Source organism: Zophobas morio, unplaced genomic scaffold, assembly GCF_036711695.1.
Source record: "Zophobas morio isolate AGI-343-1 ecotype UQ-CSIRO unplaced genomic scaffold, CSIRO_AGI_Zmor_V1 ptg000011l, whole genome shotgun sequence".
Lineage (NCBI taxonomy): Eukaryota > Metazoa > Arthropoda > Insecta > Coleoptera > Tenebrionidae > Zophobas > Zophobas morio.
The window spans coordinates 13,730,753-13,748,639 of NW_026972116.1; the positions used below are offsets into that span (position 1 = coordinate 13,730,753).

General features: G+C 36.3%; 1 protein-coding gene across 6 annotated transcripts in view; it reads left to right on the plus strand.

Annotated features, from left to right (window-relative positions):
• Nucleotides 1-17,887, plus strand: part of Kug (kugelei) — a 418,182-nt gene that overhangs the window by 389,957 nt on the left and 10,338 nt on the right. For 5 of the 6 annotated variants that reach the window (XM_064053266.1, XM_064053261.1, XM_064053265.1 and 2 more), the window contains 9 exons: nucleotides 1,545-2,805; nucleotides 2,854-3,078; nucleotides 6,927-6,950; nucleotides 7,370-7,807; nucleotides 12,617-13,471; nucleotides 13,522-13,683; nucleotides 13,732-14,049; nucleotides 14,448-14,990; nucleotides 15,116-16,134. In XM_064053266.1, the coding sequence (XP_063909336.1) occupies nucleotides 1,545-2,805; nucleotides 2,854-3,078; nucleotides 6,927-6,950; nucleotides 7,370-7,807; nucleotides 12,617-13,471; nucleotides 13,522-13,683; nucleotides 13,732-14,049; nucleotides 14,448-14,990; nucleotides 15,116-16,134 (4,845 nt within the window). The remainder of the gene's footprint in view (nucleotides 1-1,544; nucleotides 2,806-2,853; nucleotides 3,079-6,926; nucleotides 6,951-7,369; nucleotides 7,808-12,616; nucleotides 13,472-13,521; nucleotides 13,684-13,731; nucleotides 14,050-14,447; nucleotides 14,991-15,115; nucleotides 16,135-17,887) is intronic. The other variant, XM_064053263.1, reaches the window with a different exon arrangement.

Consider the following 17,887-nt stretch of genomic DNA (forward strand, 5'->3'; position numbering starts at 1 on the left):
TATACAGGGTGAACACAATACTGTTATTACTAGTACATATTACACTGCACCTATTCAAATTGGTATATGTATTCTTGCAAAAATCTGGATAACGTCATCACAAAATTTTGTAAAGGAAAAACTCATTTGAAACATACGCGTAGCACACTTCTTTACATACATACCTTTATTTTAACTTCTAGGGATTTTGTTAAAAAATAAAAATAAAATTCGCAAAATCAAATTTTATACTCCTGTATAGTTTTTCAAAAAAGCTTATTGTTTTGTTGTACTTCAGGAGTGTGGAGAGTTCTGTCAAAATAACTTTCGACCAATTTTTTCAAACATAGACTTTGAACTTAATAATATGTCGTTGAGTTAGTGGGCCATTTTTAGTCACCGATGCAGACAATTAGAAAAATAGCAATAACCAAAATAGAAAAAACAGATGACGTCATCAAACTTTCAAAGAAGTGCGTTCTGTATATTGTAAAACAAGTTGTAAAATTTCATTGCACACTTTTTTTACGAGAACCAATTTCTGGAGATTAAAAATATGGGTACGTCATTAAGCCACACATAAAATTTAAGTTATCATCCATTTTTGGAAGCGACGACTAAACAAATATTGTTTAGCGTTTTGCCATGTATACAACAACATTAAAATACATCCAAAATTTTAGAGTAATCAATTCTGTAGTTTTAGAAACTATCTGTGTAATAAAATCGCCGACAAACGGACAGCTAAAAACGAGGGACTTATATTTCTAAACTAGATGTTCAACAAAATCATTCTAATACAATTGGCGAACTAATATTCGGGAACTAACATAGAGGTATTCAAACGTTCATTAAATTTTTCTTTATACTCTGTTACAACAAATGCTCAGCGTGCATCACTGTTAATTCGAACTTTAACAGCAAGTGTGAACACTGAAAATAATTTAAATGTGCAAATTTGTGACAAAAATCAGATTACGTAACTTATTTCCAGGCATTAAGTTTAACTACCTATATAGAGTCCGTCGGAATAATTGTAAGCAATCGAATTAGTGAGCAGTCGAGTTTCTAATTTGTTCCATTGGACTTCTCACATTGTGATTCTCTTTATAAAGATTTTATTAATTTAATTTTTGCTTAATTACCACTGTCAGATTTTATACTGACAGCATTATTTGTAACAAAAACAACACATATCAATAATACGACAAAAACTAGGAAAATTTAAGACTGCACACACTACCCGAGCGATTTTTATTTTTGCACATAAAACAAATAAATGTTTTATAGTTACTACTTGGCCTTATTCACAAGTAGAATATAACATTTAGCGAGGACACCTATAACAAAAAATTATATCTTATCTACTCTTAAGCAAACATAAAAACCGGAAATGTCACTGCTGCTAACGTATAATCCATATCACTGACACCTGTTGCCGCTGTTGGCGCTTGCTTGATATATTAAAAAAATGTCAAAAATGTCATGATCCTTAAATAGTCCTCTATTGAGGTTAAAACGCGCATGCGCACTGAATAAAGTCAATTTGTAACATTGATCTTTAGGCCTCCGCTTCCGCCACATGCAACGTCATCATCCACATCCTCGACAAGAACGACAACGTCCCGCATTTCCTCCAAGCAAATTACTCAGGTACCATCAGCGAAGCGGCACCCATAAGTTCTCTCATCCTGACCAATAACAGCGAGCCACTCGTTATTAAGGCCTTCGATGCCGACTCCGAAACAAACGCTTTATTACACTATGACATCATCGACATCCTCCCTCGACGGTACTTCCAAATCGACTCATCCACCGGTGCTATCCGTACCATCCGCCTTCTCGACCACGAGACACACAATCGTTTCACTTTTCACGTCCAGGTGTCGGATCGTGGTAACCCTAAACTAACATCCGAAACCACAGCAAAAGTGGATATCACTGTCACCGACGTGAACGACTGCCCTCCCAAGTTCACGGAGAGCATTTACAATGTAACACTTCTCCTCCCCACCTACAAAAACGTGGCTGTGGTTCAAGTGAATGCTACGGATCCAGATAGTCCCGAGAGTACTAAACTGAGGTTCGACATAATCGAAGGGAACAAATTTGGGGTTTTCGCTATCGATTCGAAGAGCGGTCTCGTCACAGTACTACAACCAGACAATATGAAGCATTTCTACAAACTCCACGTGCGCGTATCCGACGGGAAGTTCTCCAGCGTGACTAAAGTCTTCATCAGGGTGGAAGAATCGGACAACTCTGGCCTTATTTTTCAAAAGTCTCTCTACGAAGGGTCAATCATTGAAAACTCGACAAAAATCACCACAGTGTGCGTGGTGAACGTGCTAGGAAGTGCCTTAAACGAGTACTTAGAATTCAAAATACTCAACCCGACTAACATGTTCACGATTGGACTTACGTCCGGGGTGATCCGCACCACGGGCATCAAGTTCGACAGGGAAGTCCAAGACAAGTACGAGCTCATCATTGAAGCCCGAAGCCAGCACGTGGACAAGGACAAGCCTCGAGTGGCCCACGTGATCGTCAACGTCACCATCCTCGACATCAACGACAACTGCCCCATGTTCGTCAACCTTCCCTACTACGCCGTGGTCTCCGTAGACGACGAAAAAGGCAGCACGATTGCCAAAGTCCACGCTATCGATTTAGACAGCGCGGAAAATGGCGAAGTGCGTTATGAACTGATCAAGGGCCATGGGGAGCTGTTCAAGGTTCAAAGAGAAACGGGAGATATTGAAATCAAGCAGAATTTGGAAGGGCATAATCGCGAGTACGAACTGCTGATTGCTGCCTACGATAAAGGTGAGTGTTATGATTATGAGGAAAGTCGTTCTGAGGGTGCTTTTCCAGGAATCACTCCCTGCAGAACTGATGTTACGGTTCACGTTAAAGTGATTGATAGGTCGATGCCGGTTTTTAAGAAACAGTTTTATTCGGAAGTTGTCCCGGAAAATGTGGAGCTTCATTCGCCGCTGTCGACTTCCATCGAGGCCGAGTCGCCACTTTCGAGGAAACTGATTTATAGCATAGTCAAGGGGAATGAGCTCGAAGAGTTCGCACTCGACTTTAACACAGGTAGGGCTTAGTTAGTTGTAGAGGCGCTAGATTTCTTGAAACCAAGGAAGTTGGTAGAAAGTGCTAGTCCGTAAATTTTGATTGTAAAAATTCTTTTAGAATTTGTTGCACTAAGTTTTAAACTGGATTTATAGATTTACAGTGTGTTCGCAAAGTCTGAAATAAATTCGATCGAAAATTTAGGCGCGAAATTCAACAAAGACGCTCGAACAAGTTGATTTTATTTATAATCGAATTTCATTCTATTCTATTCAGATATGTAACGGGTGTTCAAAAAATTTTCAAATTTCATTTCTTTGATTAAACCGATCAAGTGTCAATGTCAACAAATTGGAGATGTTAAAATCAGAATAAGAAGTCATGGATTAAGTGATTTGTTGTGGAGAGAGCGAATTGTTGCGCCAGTAACCTTATTCGAAATTTTTTGGGCAAGCTTAATTAAATCTTGACGTGTCAGGTTTGATCAAAGAAATGAAAAATATTTCCAGAGCCTACCTTACTTTGAAAACTTCTTAATCATCCGTTATGTATTTATGACCCAAAATTATTTTCATGTATATAGAATGTTGTGTTTTTGAGGAGTTTTTTTAATGAAATAACATACATTTTTACATGGTCTGATTAACTTTTGTCTAATCTTTATAAGAATGTTTATTTCTGAAATTCGACGAAAAATTTTCTGATTTTCTTGAGATGTTTTATCCAGGAATTCACAAAAAAACACAAGGTCACACCTGTGGTGCAATATTTTATGGATAGACGATAAAAAGAATTTTGTAATACCAGACAGGGTGTTTTTACATGAAAAAATTTACCTAAGTATTTGAAAATTGTAATAGTTTAGAATTTTTATAACACTCTGTACACTATAACCCAGATTTGTTAATACTAAAATAAAGCTTATTACATTTACTCATCTCGGTGATTCAAGTTTCCGAGGTTTAAACTTCATTGTAATATTAAGAGAGTAATTGTTTGATCCTCATTGGTCAGATAAAAAAGCGAATACAATACATTTACTCATCTCGCCATAAAATATTGCAACACATACCGGGTGTCTGGAAAATGGCGGATTAACTCTTCAGTACGTTATGTACGCGGGTTTCGGGAGTCTCAAAAAAATAATAACAAAATTTTTAGAAATGGCATACCTTCTAAGAAAAGACGGGGCGGGTGGGCGGGGTCACCACCTGATGAGGTAAAACGGATTTTGGCAAATGACATACTCTCTAAGAAAAGAGAGGGTGTGTGGGCGGGGCTAGTACCTGCTATAATACGACTGATTTTGGCAAATGACATACCCTCTAAGAAAAGAGAGGATGGGTGGGCGGGGCTAGTACCTGTTAAAATAATGCTGATTTGGGCAAATGCCATACCCTCTAGGAAAAGAGAAGGTGGGTGGGCGGGCTTAGTGCCTGCTAAAATAATATCCATTTTAGGAAATGACATAGCCGCTAAGAAAACAGAGAGCGGCTGAGCGAGCGTAGTATAGCTGGTAAAGTAAAACCAATTTTGGCAAATGTCATACCTTCCAAAAAAAGAGAGGGTGGGTGGGCGGGGCTAGCACCTTATAAGATAAGAGTGATTTTGGCAATTGAGATACCCTCTAAAAGAAGAGACGGCGGGTGGGCGGGGCTAGTACCTGCTAAAATAAAACCGATTTTGGCAAATGATATCACTTTTAAACACCACTTTTGAAATCATTATAACTCCACGAAAATATGAGAAGTATTTTTTTTACTATTTTACTACTACACTCACCAGTTGATTGCTAAGAACGTAGCGGGGAGTTAATTCGCCATTTTCCAGACACCCGGTATAGTTAACGCACAATGAAAAAAAACACTTGAGAGTTAACCTTCGTGAATAGCCACAATGTAATTCTGGATTTTGAATTGAGGTTAGCGTTATTATTCTCTCAAGAACGCAAAAGAAAATATATTGTGCATCAATTTTATCTTAAAATAACCCTATTGAAATTTTTTGCAAATCTATATTAAAATTTCAATATTAAAATATGCTTATAAAGCCTAATAAGAGGCTAGTTAGGACATCTAAAAATATATAAGAAAAATCAAAGCTGTATGTTTTCTCCTTTGTTGAAGTACCTACTGATAAAAAATAGTGTTTCCATTTTTTCAGAGTAGCTCCTAGAACATAACCTACAAAAATCAAATCGAGTTGTGTGAATGTCAAATTTCATTCTTGAGTTTTTTTATGAAATTTATTCTAGGCTTTACAGACACACTGTACATAGATTTTCAATCATTTTTGGCGGAAAATATTGTTTTGTGTGGTAAATTTAAATTTCAAACTCGTGCAGTTCAATTCAGTGTAACGAGAAATCGACTGTTGCGCCCAAATTTCCGAATCATGTAAACCGTAGATATTTATCAGATTTGGTGACTGGCATTGCGACGGGTAAGTTTTTACGTTGCCATTCTAGCAGGAAAACCTTGAAGTATCGAAGAAACCTTATCGTAGAAACTGTGACATATTTTAATTTCGCTATATATTGTGGAACTGAATCACAATTTATGTTCAAAATAAAATCACCATCTAAAGCTATATCATCTGAAGAAATTCTTACTGATATTTTATCAAAAATTTATTTAAAATTATTGCAGGATGTTTATAGATCGCATATCAAGTTCAACAAGAATTTGCCGCTTTCTTATTCCACTCTAAAAATAACATAAATAAAAAAATTGTATGAATATCAGATAATTTAGAAAGTTTGGTTCTAATTGACATTTTCAAGAATTTGCAATCACGTTAAATTATACGAAAATCCCAGTAGGGAGTCTTTTGAACTTTTGTGTAACTAAAAATGTAATGTCGTATGTATGTTTTGTATTACTGTTTCTGCAGTAAAAAAGTCTGTTTTTGATTCCCAATTGTATTTATTCAATCACGCGTCGAAGTTTGTAGTTGCCAGTTCTTGGGACAAGATGTCGCGTTGTTTGGTTAAGTTTTGTTCCACATCTAAGCTACAACTTTCTTACTTATTGAAGATGAAACTACCACGAACATTCCGATTTTATTGGGGTAAAGTCACGAAGTAAACTAAACTAAAACTTAAAGAGAATAAAAGTAATCTGCTCAAAATAATTTAATATTCTACATATTAAAATATAAAGTTTCGCCTCCGCTTTCAAAAACCAAATTTTTGTTTTCTAAAATTTATTGTCAAATACTTTCGGAAAAAAAAAAACGTCATATTCGAGTGTTCATGGAAAGGGAAAATGTATATTCATGTCTTCCTCCGTGCAGGAGGTTGGTTGCCACTTCAGACTAAGGGTTAGCGAGGACAATATATCAATGATTTAATAATTGTGTGCCGTAAAACCACTCGTTATTCACAGTATTTCACGCTATTGTCCGTTTTCTAAGGAAATCCAACCCAACGTAACATTTTAGGGCAAATTTTCATCACAAAGAACTGTACATATATATCATTTCTACCGGGTAACTTGCCCGTACCAGTACGCCACCGCGCCACGTTCCAGTCTGATCCTTATAGCAACAAAGTAATTTAAATTTACCTACTCAAACATCCCCCTTTATTAATAATCAACCGCCGCTATATAATTCACTTTTACAAACCGTCTCGACTCTATTTAAAGTACTTATTATTCAAGACAACGTTACATTTCTTTTTGGTGTCGGTTTTTCCTAACAGTGCAAATCTCGACCGAAAGCCGAGAAACACTCTACACCAATAATTTCAACTTATTTGCATTAACAAGTAGATCCCCTGAAAAAGCCACATCATTTAATAAATTATTACCATAGATAAATATCCTTGAAATAAAATAAGACAATTAAATAAAATTTCCTTTTCGCAGCCCCCGACAGTAACAATGGTCCCTGTGAGTATTTGCATTAAATTATTAATGTTTCAATTTATGCTTTTGGGCTTGCACACCTGTTGCTTTTTAACATGTCCCTTAAAGTGCCTTTCGTTCTAACAGAGCACCACTACTCGCATGAATCACATCTTTATTCTCCTATTTATTTTTTTAAAACGTCAGTTTTATTCTGTTCTTATTCATTCACTCGCCATTATTTTTCGTTCATGTCGTAATATTTTTATGTTAATATTAATTTCAAAGCTACTAGTTTGAAAAATTGTGTACATTCTAGCGCACTGGTGTTCTCACGTGCTTATGCACCACGTTCGTACAGTCGGTGACAATCCTTCGATAGATCAAGATCCTCGCGATCTTGAAATTTCGTCATCGTTGTCACCGACGCCATTCCACCATCCTAACAAAATTCTTCCTCATAGGTGTCATCTCCGTCGTGGATGAGCTCGATTTCGAACAGCAGCCCCAGTACGAGCTGCTCATTCGTGCAACGGACTCCGTTTCCGGCGTCTACGCAGAAGTTCCCGTATCGATAGTCTTACAGGACGTTAATGATTGCCCTCCAGAATTCACTCAAGAGAATTACAATGTGTCAATATCAGAGGCGGCACAATTCGGAACTCCCGTTCTCACGGTCCTCGCGAACGATAACGACACGGGTATCAACAAGAAAATCAGTTACTCGATTCAGAATGACAGTAGCAACTCGAGCGAATATTTTTACATCGATGAAAACGAGGGTATTATTTATTTAAAACAAGCACTGGACCATGAAGACGCTAGCTCTCACCATTTCGTCGTTGTGGCGAAGGACCTGGGCATGCCGAGCCTGTCAAGCACCGCTCACGTCTGGCTTACAGGTAAAACACTTTTTTTATTTTTTTTTTTCGCTGTTTCAATATACAATTTGTTTTTGTTGTCTAGTTGTGATCACGGTGTTAAAAAAGAATTACTTGTATCACGTCAGACTTTGGAAAAATTAGCGTAAAAAATAAATTAAAGATAATAACACTATTGTATTCGGTTTAGAATATTTTTCTCCGCGCTAATAAATTCCGTTGGAATTCTACAAAAATATTTGCTTTAATTTTTGCATCGGTATATTGGAATTTTTCTTGTTTGACGTAATTTTCCATTAAACCACTTTTAACTATATGCAATGGTGATAAGAAAATGTGGCTGCTTTAAACTAGTACAGCGTGGAGTATGTTCTTTTGCTCGGGAATTTATTGCTCTCCTGATGGCCATTATTTTCACAATATAATGGTAATTTCTTGCTAGGCTGTCGCGCTCACAAATGAAACAATCAAAATTAAAATCACTTTATTCAGTTCACAGATCTACAAATTATAGATATGGAATTGTGTCAATTACAACATTGCACATTTAGAAATACAAATCAGTACAATAACAATTAACCTAAAAATTCAATGAGTTGAGAAATAACATAATCGTTAAATAATTAACCGTGTCTTGAAAATATTCATACATTTCGTGATAAGATTTTCCAATTAATGATGCTTTTAGATCCCGCTTAAAAGCAGCGAAGCATTTAGGTTTTTTGTATGTACTTAGGAAACTTCTCACACAGTTGTTTTATCTTTATATAGTAAAATAATAGTGATTCTCCATACCTGCTTTCATAACACTGATTTTAGGTGTTTGTTTTCATAAGCAGTAATATTGGGCTGACAGAAATTCTATTTGTTTCTGGTGATGCCGTAATTATTATATTGTATGGTGTACCAACGAAAATAGTCGTTATATGGCTTTGATTTTTCCAAACTCCTTCTTTGTAAACAACGAACACCGCTAAAAATAAGCCGGTCCTATTTAAAGTTGCCACCGAACAAAGATAGTGTCATAAATTTGCATCTAATAAGCTGCATTATTCGTCGACAAGGGTAGTGGAGAAGTCAGAATTGTAAAAACACTATACTAACGGGAGTTGGTGTAATATAATCTAATATCGAAAGAATTAGTGCCAGTTTTATAATGACCAGTTTAGCTGTCAAGTCTAAGTTAACTGTAAGTTAACTTAAAAAACTTTCTAGAGTATTCTATACATATATTTAATACTTCTAAAAATATTAGACATTATTACTGTATAATTTAGCGAAAAACCAAATCACTTTGAGAAATAGAATGACAAATTTTGTTCCAAGATTTCGTTTATAGAAAAGGACCATTGTGTTTCGTCTTGAATATTATTTTGATCAGCATTTTTTTGGATTTTTACCGTGGAAATCTATATCACCATATACAAATGAACCGTAGAAAATGAAAATTTAATTGAAAAATACGCAACATAATTACACGTTTCAGAGTTTAAATTCATATCACATTAATTATTATTAGAGATAGAAAAATTCAAAGAGCAAAGTTGTACGGTATACAAGAGTGTTCTATTTTCAAGACGTAATACACAATTTAGTTTTTTTTTTATGAAACAACCTATATATTTTACATATCCTCATTAGCCTCTTCCTTGGCTTTATAACTATATAGTTTATTTTTTAAATTCGGATACGACGTTGCCATGTCGATGTGTCTCTTAAAACAGTAAAAAATCGCAGGAACTAACAACTATAAATATAGAAAATACTTAACAAAATAGGAGAAGAACAAAAAATAGAACAAAATGCAGTAGTAAAATATAGGGTGTTCTTTTTGAAAAAACTGAATTATGGATATTTGAAAATTGTAATAATAAATAAAGTTTTTTTAATAAGCACTGTGCATGGAAATTTTATTTCATTTACACCACAACAAAATATTTTAACAGAGATGTTAAAAATAACCTGCGATTTTTTTTGTGAAACCTACTGTTAAAAATTTCAAGAAAATTGAAACAGCGTGGCAACATCGCATCAGAAATTCAAAAATAAACTATGGTTATAAAGCCTAAGAAGTGGTTGGTAAATAGAAAATATGTAAAAATATATAAAATTTTGTGTTCGCCTTATTAAAGACAAAACACACAATTTTAGAGTATACTCCCTCAAAGAAAAGTACAACTTTGGCCTTTGACTTTTTTTCTTTTTCTAATAATTAATGAGATATCGAGGTACGCACACTTAGTGATTCACTTTGTATACCATCACTTATTTTTTACTTTATAAGAAACATCGTCTGTACACCAAGTTTGTTTTGGAAAATCTGTCATTACATTTTAATAAGAATCTACGGCTTCCTTATTTAACCAATCAGTTGACTGCAATAAAAAAAATTTGATCGAAGGTTATCTCGACAGAACTTCCCTCGCCCCTGAAGTACAATAAAACAAACCCAGCTTTTTAGAAATATTATAAAATTTGATTATGCGAATTTTATTATTATTTTTTTTTTATGAGAATCCTAAATCCTTATAAGTTAAAATAAAGATTTGTATGTAACGTTAAAAGAAATGTAAAGAAGCGTGCTGCGCGTACGTTTTCCCATAATAAAATTTTGCGCTGACATCAACATTTTTGCAAAGACACGTATATCACTTTGGATAGGTGCAGTATAATACTAATGACAACGGTATTGTATTCCCAAAATTTTCGGGAAAATGTAGGAGCCCTTCCCGATTTCACAAAAATAAATTGACTCATTCATTTTTATACCCTGTAGAACAAATTTAAAAACTTTTAATGCAGTGATGCACAAGTACAGATTTATCATATTTTCCACATTTTGGATACGATTTATAATTAATTCTAAAATCTATGAATGCATTGATAAACCACAGTTATAGAATCCTAAATATTTTGCATATTTCAGAGAGAATTTATTCCACAAAATTTTGAGATAACCTCATCAATTTTTGAGAGGGGATAAAAAGATATATTTTGATTAAAAATTTTCCATGCTTACGATACCTAGGTTTAACACGTCTCCAAAATTTGAAAGTATTCAGTTTTGCAGTTCTTGATTTAATCAATAAAATAAACTGACTTTCATTAATTTATTGAGTCGCCTTGTATAAATAATTCTAAAAACCTTGAGTCCGTTGATAAGCCACAAATATGCAGTCATAATATTTTGCATATTTTAGAGAGGATTTATTCGGCAAAATTTTGAGATGACGTCTTCAATTTTTTGGGAGGGGATTAACGAATAAATTTTTCCTAACGATTTACCATGATTACGACAACCTTAACATATTTACAAGATTTCAGAGCATTCGGTTTTGCACTTTCAAAGTTAAATTGCAAAATATTGTTTTGAATTTTTTTCCAAAAATCTGGATGTCTATGGTGAAAATTCGACATGGATTCACACACCACAAGCGCAGGAGTATCTTAGTTTATACCCGAGGATATGCGAAGGAACTTTTTTCAACGTTTGATGACCCGTAGGGTATGAAAAAATAGATCTCCCGTTTCCGTCTGCCCGTCGTTTCTGCCCATATTTGTTAGATATTTTCTCCGAAACTACTACACCGATAGTTGCCAAATTTTATATGTATGTTAGAAATATCGTGCAAATAGTAAAACACTAACCAAAATTTTATAATCATCCTCGCCAACAATCTGATGACGCCATCTAAAAATTTTGCATGGTAAATGCTATTTACATTTGATACAATAACATTCTCCATGAATTTTTACCCAAAGCATCCAAATTTTCGCAAATAAACAAAAATTGTACAATTATTACAATTAAAAATTACATTTCAGGGGCAAAAGATGTTCTGTTTAATACCATTCAACCAATTCTTTTTATTTACTTTCATTTGGAGTCCCTAGAGGTCTCAACTTGAACAGTGACAAACGTGTTATCTCCAGATAGGATTATTACAGTTTGAGGAGTCTGAGATAATATGCAGATATACAGTGGAAAAATTAATTATCCTAATATTCAGCCTTGCCGTACCCTAAACTGAGTTTGACGCATTTCAAATTTGTGCTGATATGTATATATGTAGTTATTTACATACAGAAACCAAGCTAGAAAATTTCTTCTGAAACCGATCCATCTTGTATCGAAGGTATAAACCAAGCATAATTTTTACAACTTTTAATCAGGCCAGGTTAGTCAATTTCACTAACATGCCAAATTTCCAAAGATTTCTTAATGTAAACAGCATATCTAACACGAACCAAAAGGTCAATATTTCCAATGTGTAGTGCAATTTTTAGACTCGAACAATTTCGAAGAAAACGTATTTTTTCTTAAATTGTCAATATTATTGTGGAAGAAAAGACTTTCTTCTCATGAGAAATGTTAACTATTCTTTCTAGACTGAAATACGCTTATCTGGAAATAAAAAACTTCCATCCTTGTAATCTCGGCCCTAGAAACTCTTTTGGAGCTTTTAATAATTCAAATCTAGTTCGTGACAGCAGATGATTTTTTCAGTATTTTACATAAATATGCTAAAAACTTAAGTGAACATGTATGTTGGGAGAAAACTAATATTGAAAATGTTCAAAAATGTGTATTGACCAATGATAATTACCAAAATACTGCGTTTATTCCATATTAAAACGTGCGTAAGCTACATCTTTGCAGCCCAGAGCAATTTTGTGCCGAGAGTAACTATTTTATGTCGGGGTAAATAGCACCCGGATGTTTATTTCGTTAATCACGAAGATTTCGAGAGTAGAATAGACATCTGGGAGTCGTGACAGCAGCTTTTTTGTTAGCGCATTTCCGCGCCATTTACGGTTCTTTCGTTTCAGTTCTGGACATGAATGACAACCCGCCAAAATTCGAGCAGACCTCTTACTCCTGCGGCCTACTGGTGAACGCGAATCGAGACCAATTCGTCACAATCGTAAAAGCGAGTGACCCCGACGACGTAGATCAGAACAATCTGCGTTACACCATCGTCGCCGGCAACGAACAACAAACATTTTCAATGAATCCGGAAACCGGAATAATCACCCTAACGAACTTGGCGAATTTCGGAAACGAAAACACGATGATTCTAAACGTTTCCGTTTCTGATGGTGTTTACACAAATTTCGCAAGACTGAAGGTGGAATTGTTACCGGCGAATTTACATCCGCCCAAGTTCGATAAGTTCATTGTCGATGTGCAAGTGCCTGAAAATCAACCCCCAGATTTTCCGGTGACCGTCGTAAAGGCAACAGATGATGACTTCGGGGAGTTCGGAGCCATATCGTATTCTATTCATTCGGATCTATTGAGCGAGACTTTCAAAATTGATAAGGTCACGGGGAAACTGAGCACTAAAGTGCGTCTAGACAGGGAGAAGCAGAAGTTGTATGAGGTTCCGGTGATGGCCACGGACGGTGGCGGGAGGGCCGGTTTTCTTACAGTGAGAATCAAAGTAGCCGACGAAAACGATAACGCGCCCTATTTTTTGTTAAGAGAATATAAGACTAGCATACATTTTAATCATAGCGTCAACGTACCCTTCATGAGAGTCAAAGCGAAAGACGCCGACGAAGGCGCGTCTGCTCAAATTAGGTACCAAATATACGAAAAGAAGTCGTCGGAGGTTATCGACGTTTTCCAAATCGATGCAGAAACGGGAGATCTGTCGCTAAAAAAGGACGCAAGCTCTTGGAGTAAGCCGCAAATTTCTCGAAATTCTCACGCTTTAATCGAACGTTTTCAGTTGGCGAAGTGTTCCAGTTTTTCGTCAGGGCTTCCGATAAAGGTCCACAAGAAAGACACTCGGATGTTCCCGTCAATATTTTAATTATGGGACCAAAAGACTTTCCGCCTGTTTTCGAAAGAAAAGACGAAAAGTATTTCTTGGCTGAAAACTCTCCCGCCGGTAAGTCGCACCCAGTTGTACGCGCGTACCTACAGTTTTCATTTTCAGGGACCATTATTACTAAATTAAAGATGGCGTCCAACGTGAGCGTCACCTATCAAATCATTTCGGAACTAGACGAAAGACCACAGTTCGAAGTCGACTCTCAGGGTCAAATCACCTTAGCGAAACCACTGGATTTCGAATCCCAGGACTCGCATCTGATTGGCATCTTGGCCTTGTCTGACTCGAGTCCACCAATGACGGCGTTGGCCGAAGTCGCTTTGAAGGTGCTGGACGAGAATGACCACGACCCTCAATTTGAAAGCAGCCCTTACATCGTCTATTTGGCGGAGAATACTGAAGAAGGGACCAGCATTTTAAAAGGTAAAGAATTTTTTCTACCCGACCTGGTTAACAAACCTTGGCATGAATAAACAACACGAATAATTGTACTTTCATTCTGTTAAATAAAATAAATAATTAAAGTCAACATTAAAACAACGAACAACTTTGATTTTACAAGAGGCACTCAAAGAATCCACCATTTACTCTGTGTCAAGTAAATTTTACGGAAGCAAACGCGATTTTTCAAACTGGCATGCATGAAAGACACAAATCACATATGACATTAAAAAAAACACGTCAGAACGGATAGAAATATTGAAATTCTGCAAACGTCATTGCTTTTAGCTTGAAGAGGCGTTACAAGGTGTATTCGTTTTAGGGATTTTGATAGTTCACTAAATTACGATTAGCATGAGGAAACCAATCTTTCTTTCTAGTTGTTGCCCACGACGAGGACCAGGGCGCCAACAGCGAGGTGCGCTACAGCATCAACCAAGACTCCGGCAACATCTTGGACATCTTCGCCATAGACTCGCACACCGGCTGGATCACCACCCTCGTCAAACTAGACAAAGAAACCAAAATAGAATACAAATTCTACGTGACGGCTACCGATAACGGGACTCCGAAGCATTCGGCACGCACGACAGTCATCGTGCGATTGAAAGATTACAACGACAGTCCTACCACTTTCAAGAAGCGTTTCTACGAGAGCGCCGTCAACGAAGACGCTCTTCCTGGCACCGTCATTCTAACTTTAGACACAATCGATGCGGATACCGATTTGACGACACCGGTGGATTTTTATATCATATCTGGGGATCCAAGTTCGCAATTCCAAATCCGGCAAACTGGAGAAATTTACGTTGCTAAGCCCCTGGATCGGGAGAACGTGCCGCATTACGATCTTCAGGTGTTAGTTACGGATGGCATGTTTACTGACGTCACTAATGTCTCTATTGCCATACTGGACGCAAACGGTGAGTTTCGCTTGAGTTTTGCCCGTGAATATTGATTCGGGGGGGTTAAAACTGGCGCAGCAAGTGGGATCTGTGTATTTGTCGACGGTGTTTATATTTTACGGCTGTCTTTGTTGTTTCCACAGATAATCCTCCGTATTGTCTTAAATACCGCTACCGCCAAGTCCTGTCCGAAGGCATCACTCCGGGATCCTTCGTCTTGTCGGTCCTTGCGACGGACATCGACGGCCCCGAGCACTCGAAGCTGCGTTACATACTATCAGGCGACGGCATGGACAATTTCCTGTTAGACAAAGACAGCGGCCATCTTAAAACCGTTACATATTTGGATAGAGAGAAACAATCCAAATACACCCTAACGGCGCACGTTCACGACAAAGAAAAACCGAATTGGAAGTGTTCTTCTCAAATCGAATTAATCATATCGGACTTAAACGACAACGCTCCTTTGTTTTCTCTACCTTACTATTCGGTTTCGCTTCCTGAGGACGTTGAAGTGGGGACTTTAGTAACGAAAATCCACGCAACGGATGCCGATATTGGTATCAATAGAAAAATTAAGTACGCATTCATTGATTCGTTTAACAACCACTTCAAGATGGCGTCCGATAGCGGAATAGTCACTTTGGCTAAACCTCTGGATCGAGAAATAAGGGCTGTTTATAACCTAACAATCCAAGCAGTCGATCAGGGAACGCCGCAATTGTCTAGCGTAAGCACTCTGATAGTAAACGTCCAAGACATCAATGATAATCCTCCGGAATTTGCCAACAAATATTACTTTGCCGTTGTTCCGGAAATTGATGCTGTCGGTACGGAAGTTGTTAAGGTTCTTGCTACGAGCAAAGACACGGGGGTTAACGCAGATGTGTACTATTCGATTATTGGAGGAAATGAACACAAGAAGTTTGCGATTAATAATAAGACGGGTGTCATATCGATCGCCGAAATGTTGGATTACGAGAGGGCGAAAGACTACTTTCTTACTATACAGGCGGTGGATGGGGGAACCCCACCTTTGAGTAATTCAGCTACGGTGAATATTACAGTCACGGATTGTAACGATAACGCGCCAGTGTTCAGTCAGTTGTCCTATAGTTCGAGAATTAGGGAGGATGCCCAAATCGGCGATAAGATTCTGCAGGTAAGTTCCACCGTAGCTAAATCTTGTACACGTTCAAATTCCGCAAGGCGTTTATATTTTTGTGACGGCGCGGGAAGTTACTCCAATTTATTTATCTCTTGCATACAATGTCCGTGAAAATAGAATTTCGCAAAGAAACGTTATGAAACTGTGCATTCGTGTCCCTGGAGAAGAACAACTATTTTTAGATAAATTTCTCAGAGTGGAAGCTCACTCACCACCAGAGGCCACAAAAAGTAAACGACTAGTTTAAAAGACAACTTTATTTTCTCGGGTGTCGTAAAACAGATTCTATTCCAAGAGCACCGGATGGTTTAGAATTTTAACTTGTCCACAATAAAATCGAGAAAGACGATTGAAGTTAATAAGCGAACGTGAAACAGCTTGGCTGTGTCTCTTTTAAGACTTTGTGCTAATAAAGTATCGAATAGGACAGATTGTCGTAAGAAAAGTCGCCACCTGAAGCTCTTGTGTGCAATGCATTTTTAAAATGTAATACTTTGTCGCGAAAAATATGTTCATTTAAAATTCAAGTTCCACTATTGTAGTCGCAGAAAACGCGAATGTTCTGAAGTGGGTTAAATTAGAAAAACGTCACATTGTTACTTTTGATTATTCATTTAAAAAAAAATAGATTTCAAATTATAAATGGTAAACTCCAAAATTTCTTAATTGATATTTAGCAGTCATTTGTTGCACACTATATAATTTCTCATTTTTCTTGTATTCAAGCGCATCAAGAGATATAATACAAGATGATTGTAAAAGATTGTACATTAAGCTAGCTTTGAAATTTCATTAATTTTGCCGCTCCGTTGTGATGATTGATGATTATGCGTTAATTACTCGTCACCTGTCACTAATGTCAATCATAACCTCACTGCCTTAAATGTGAGAATGTGCTTGTAGTAAAATGGTGACCACTCTGAACACTATTTCTTGCAGGAATGTGTGACTGAATCCAAAAAACGTATGACACTCATACAATAATCTTGATTGTGTATTTTAGGACTGTAATAAATTGTTTGATAAAACAAGGAAGCGGCAAATTCTTGATAAAAATTTAATGACAGATTCACAAAACAAACTTGATGGACGTTCCTTTATAATAATCACTCCGTATATATACCAAAATTTCCACATTAAATCAATTCTAAAGGCACAAATGCCAAAAAAAACAGCACAAAAAACAAAATAAAAGATAAAAGACTATTAAAACAGAACAGAACAGAAACTGCCTTGAGTCAGAATGCTTCACCAAGAAAGCGCTAATGGTACCAACGTAAAACCTTCAATAAATAATATTTTAGCCACAAATACTTAAGTATTTTGTTGCGGTATAGTTTTAGGAACTAAGTTTTGAAATTCACAAACAATCTTTGTACATAATATACCACAAAAAAAAGAAAAACAAAGTTGAACTTTATAATCTGAAATCGGGGAAATCTAAAAAATTCCTTAGAATTTATTTCACGACCGATTATTAATCAAAACGTAGTAAAACCACTTTTTTTTTATTTAAACGACCTCGTATATATCTTTTATGGTTTCCAAGTTCAGTATAGTGAGGCGATAAAAATTTAAGATCCACATGTTACAATTTTATTTTCCAGCATTTTGTTAAAAATCGTTCCGTGTCATATCTTGTCATAGCCACATAACGAGTAATTTTATTACTTGTGATGGAACTGCTCTTTACGTTTGCATTTCAAATTATTAGTCAAACCATGATTAGTAACCCAACTATAGTAAT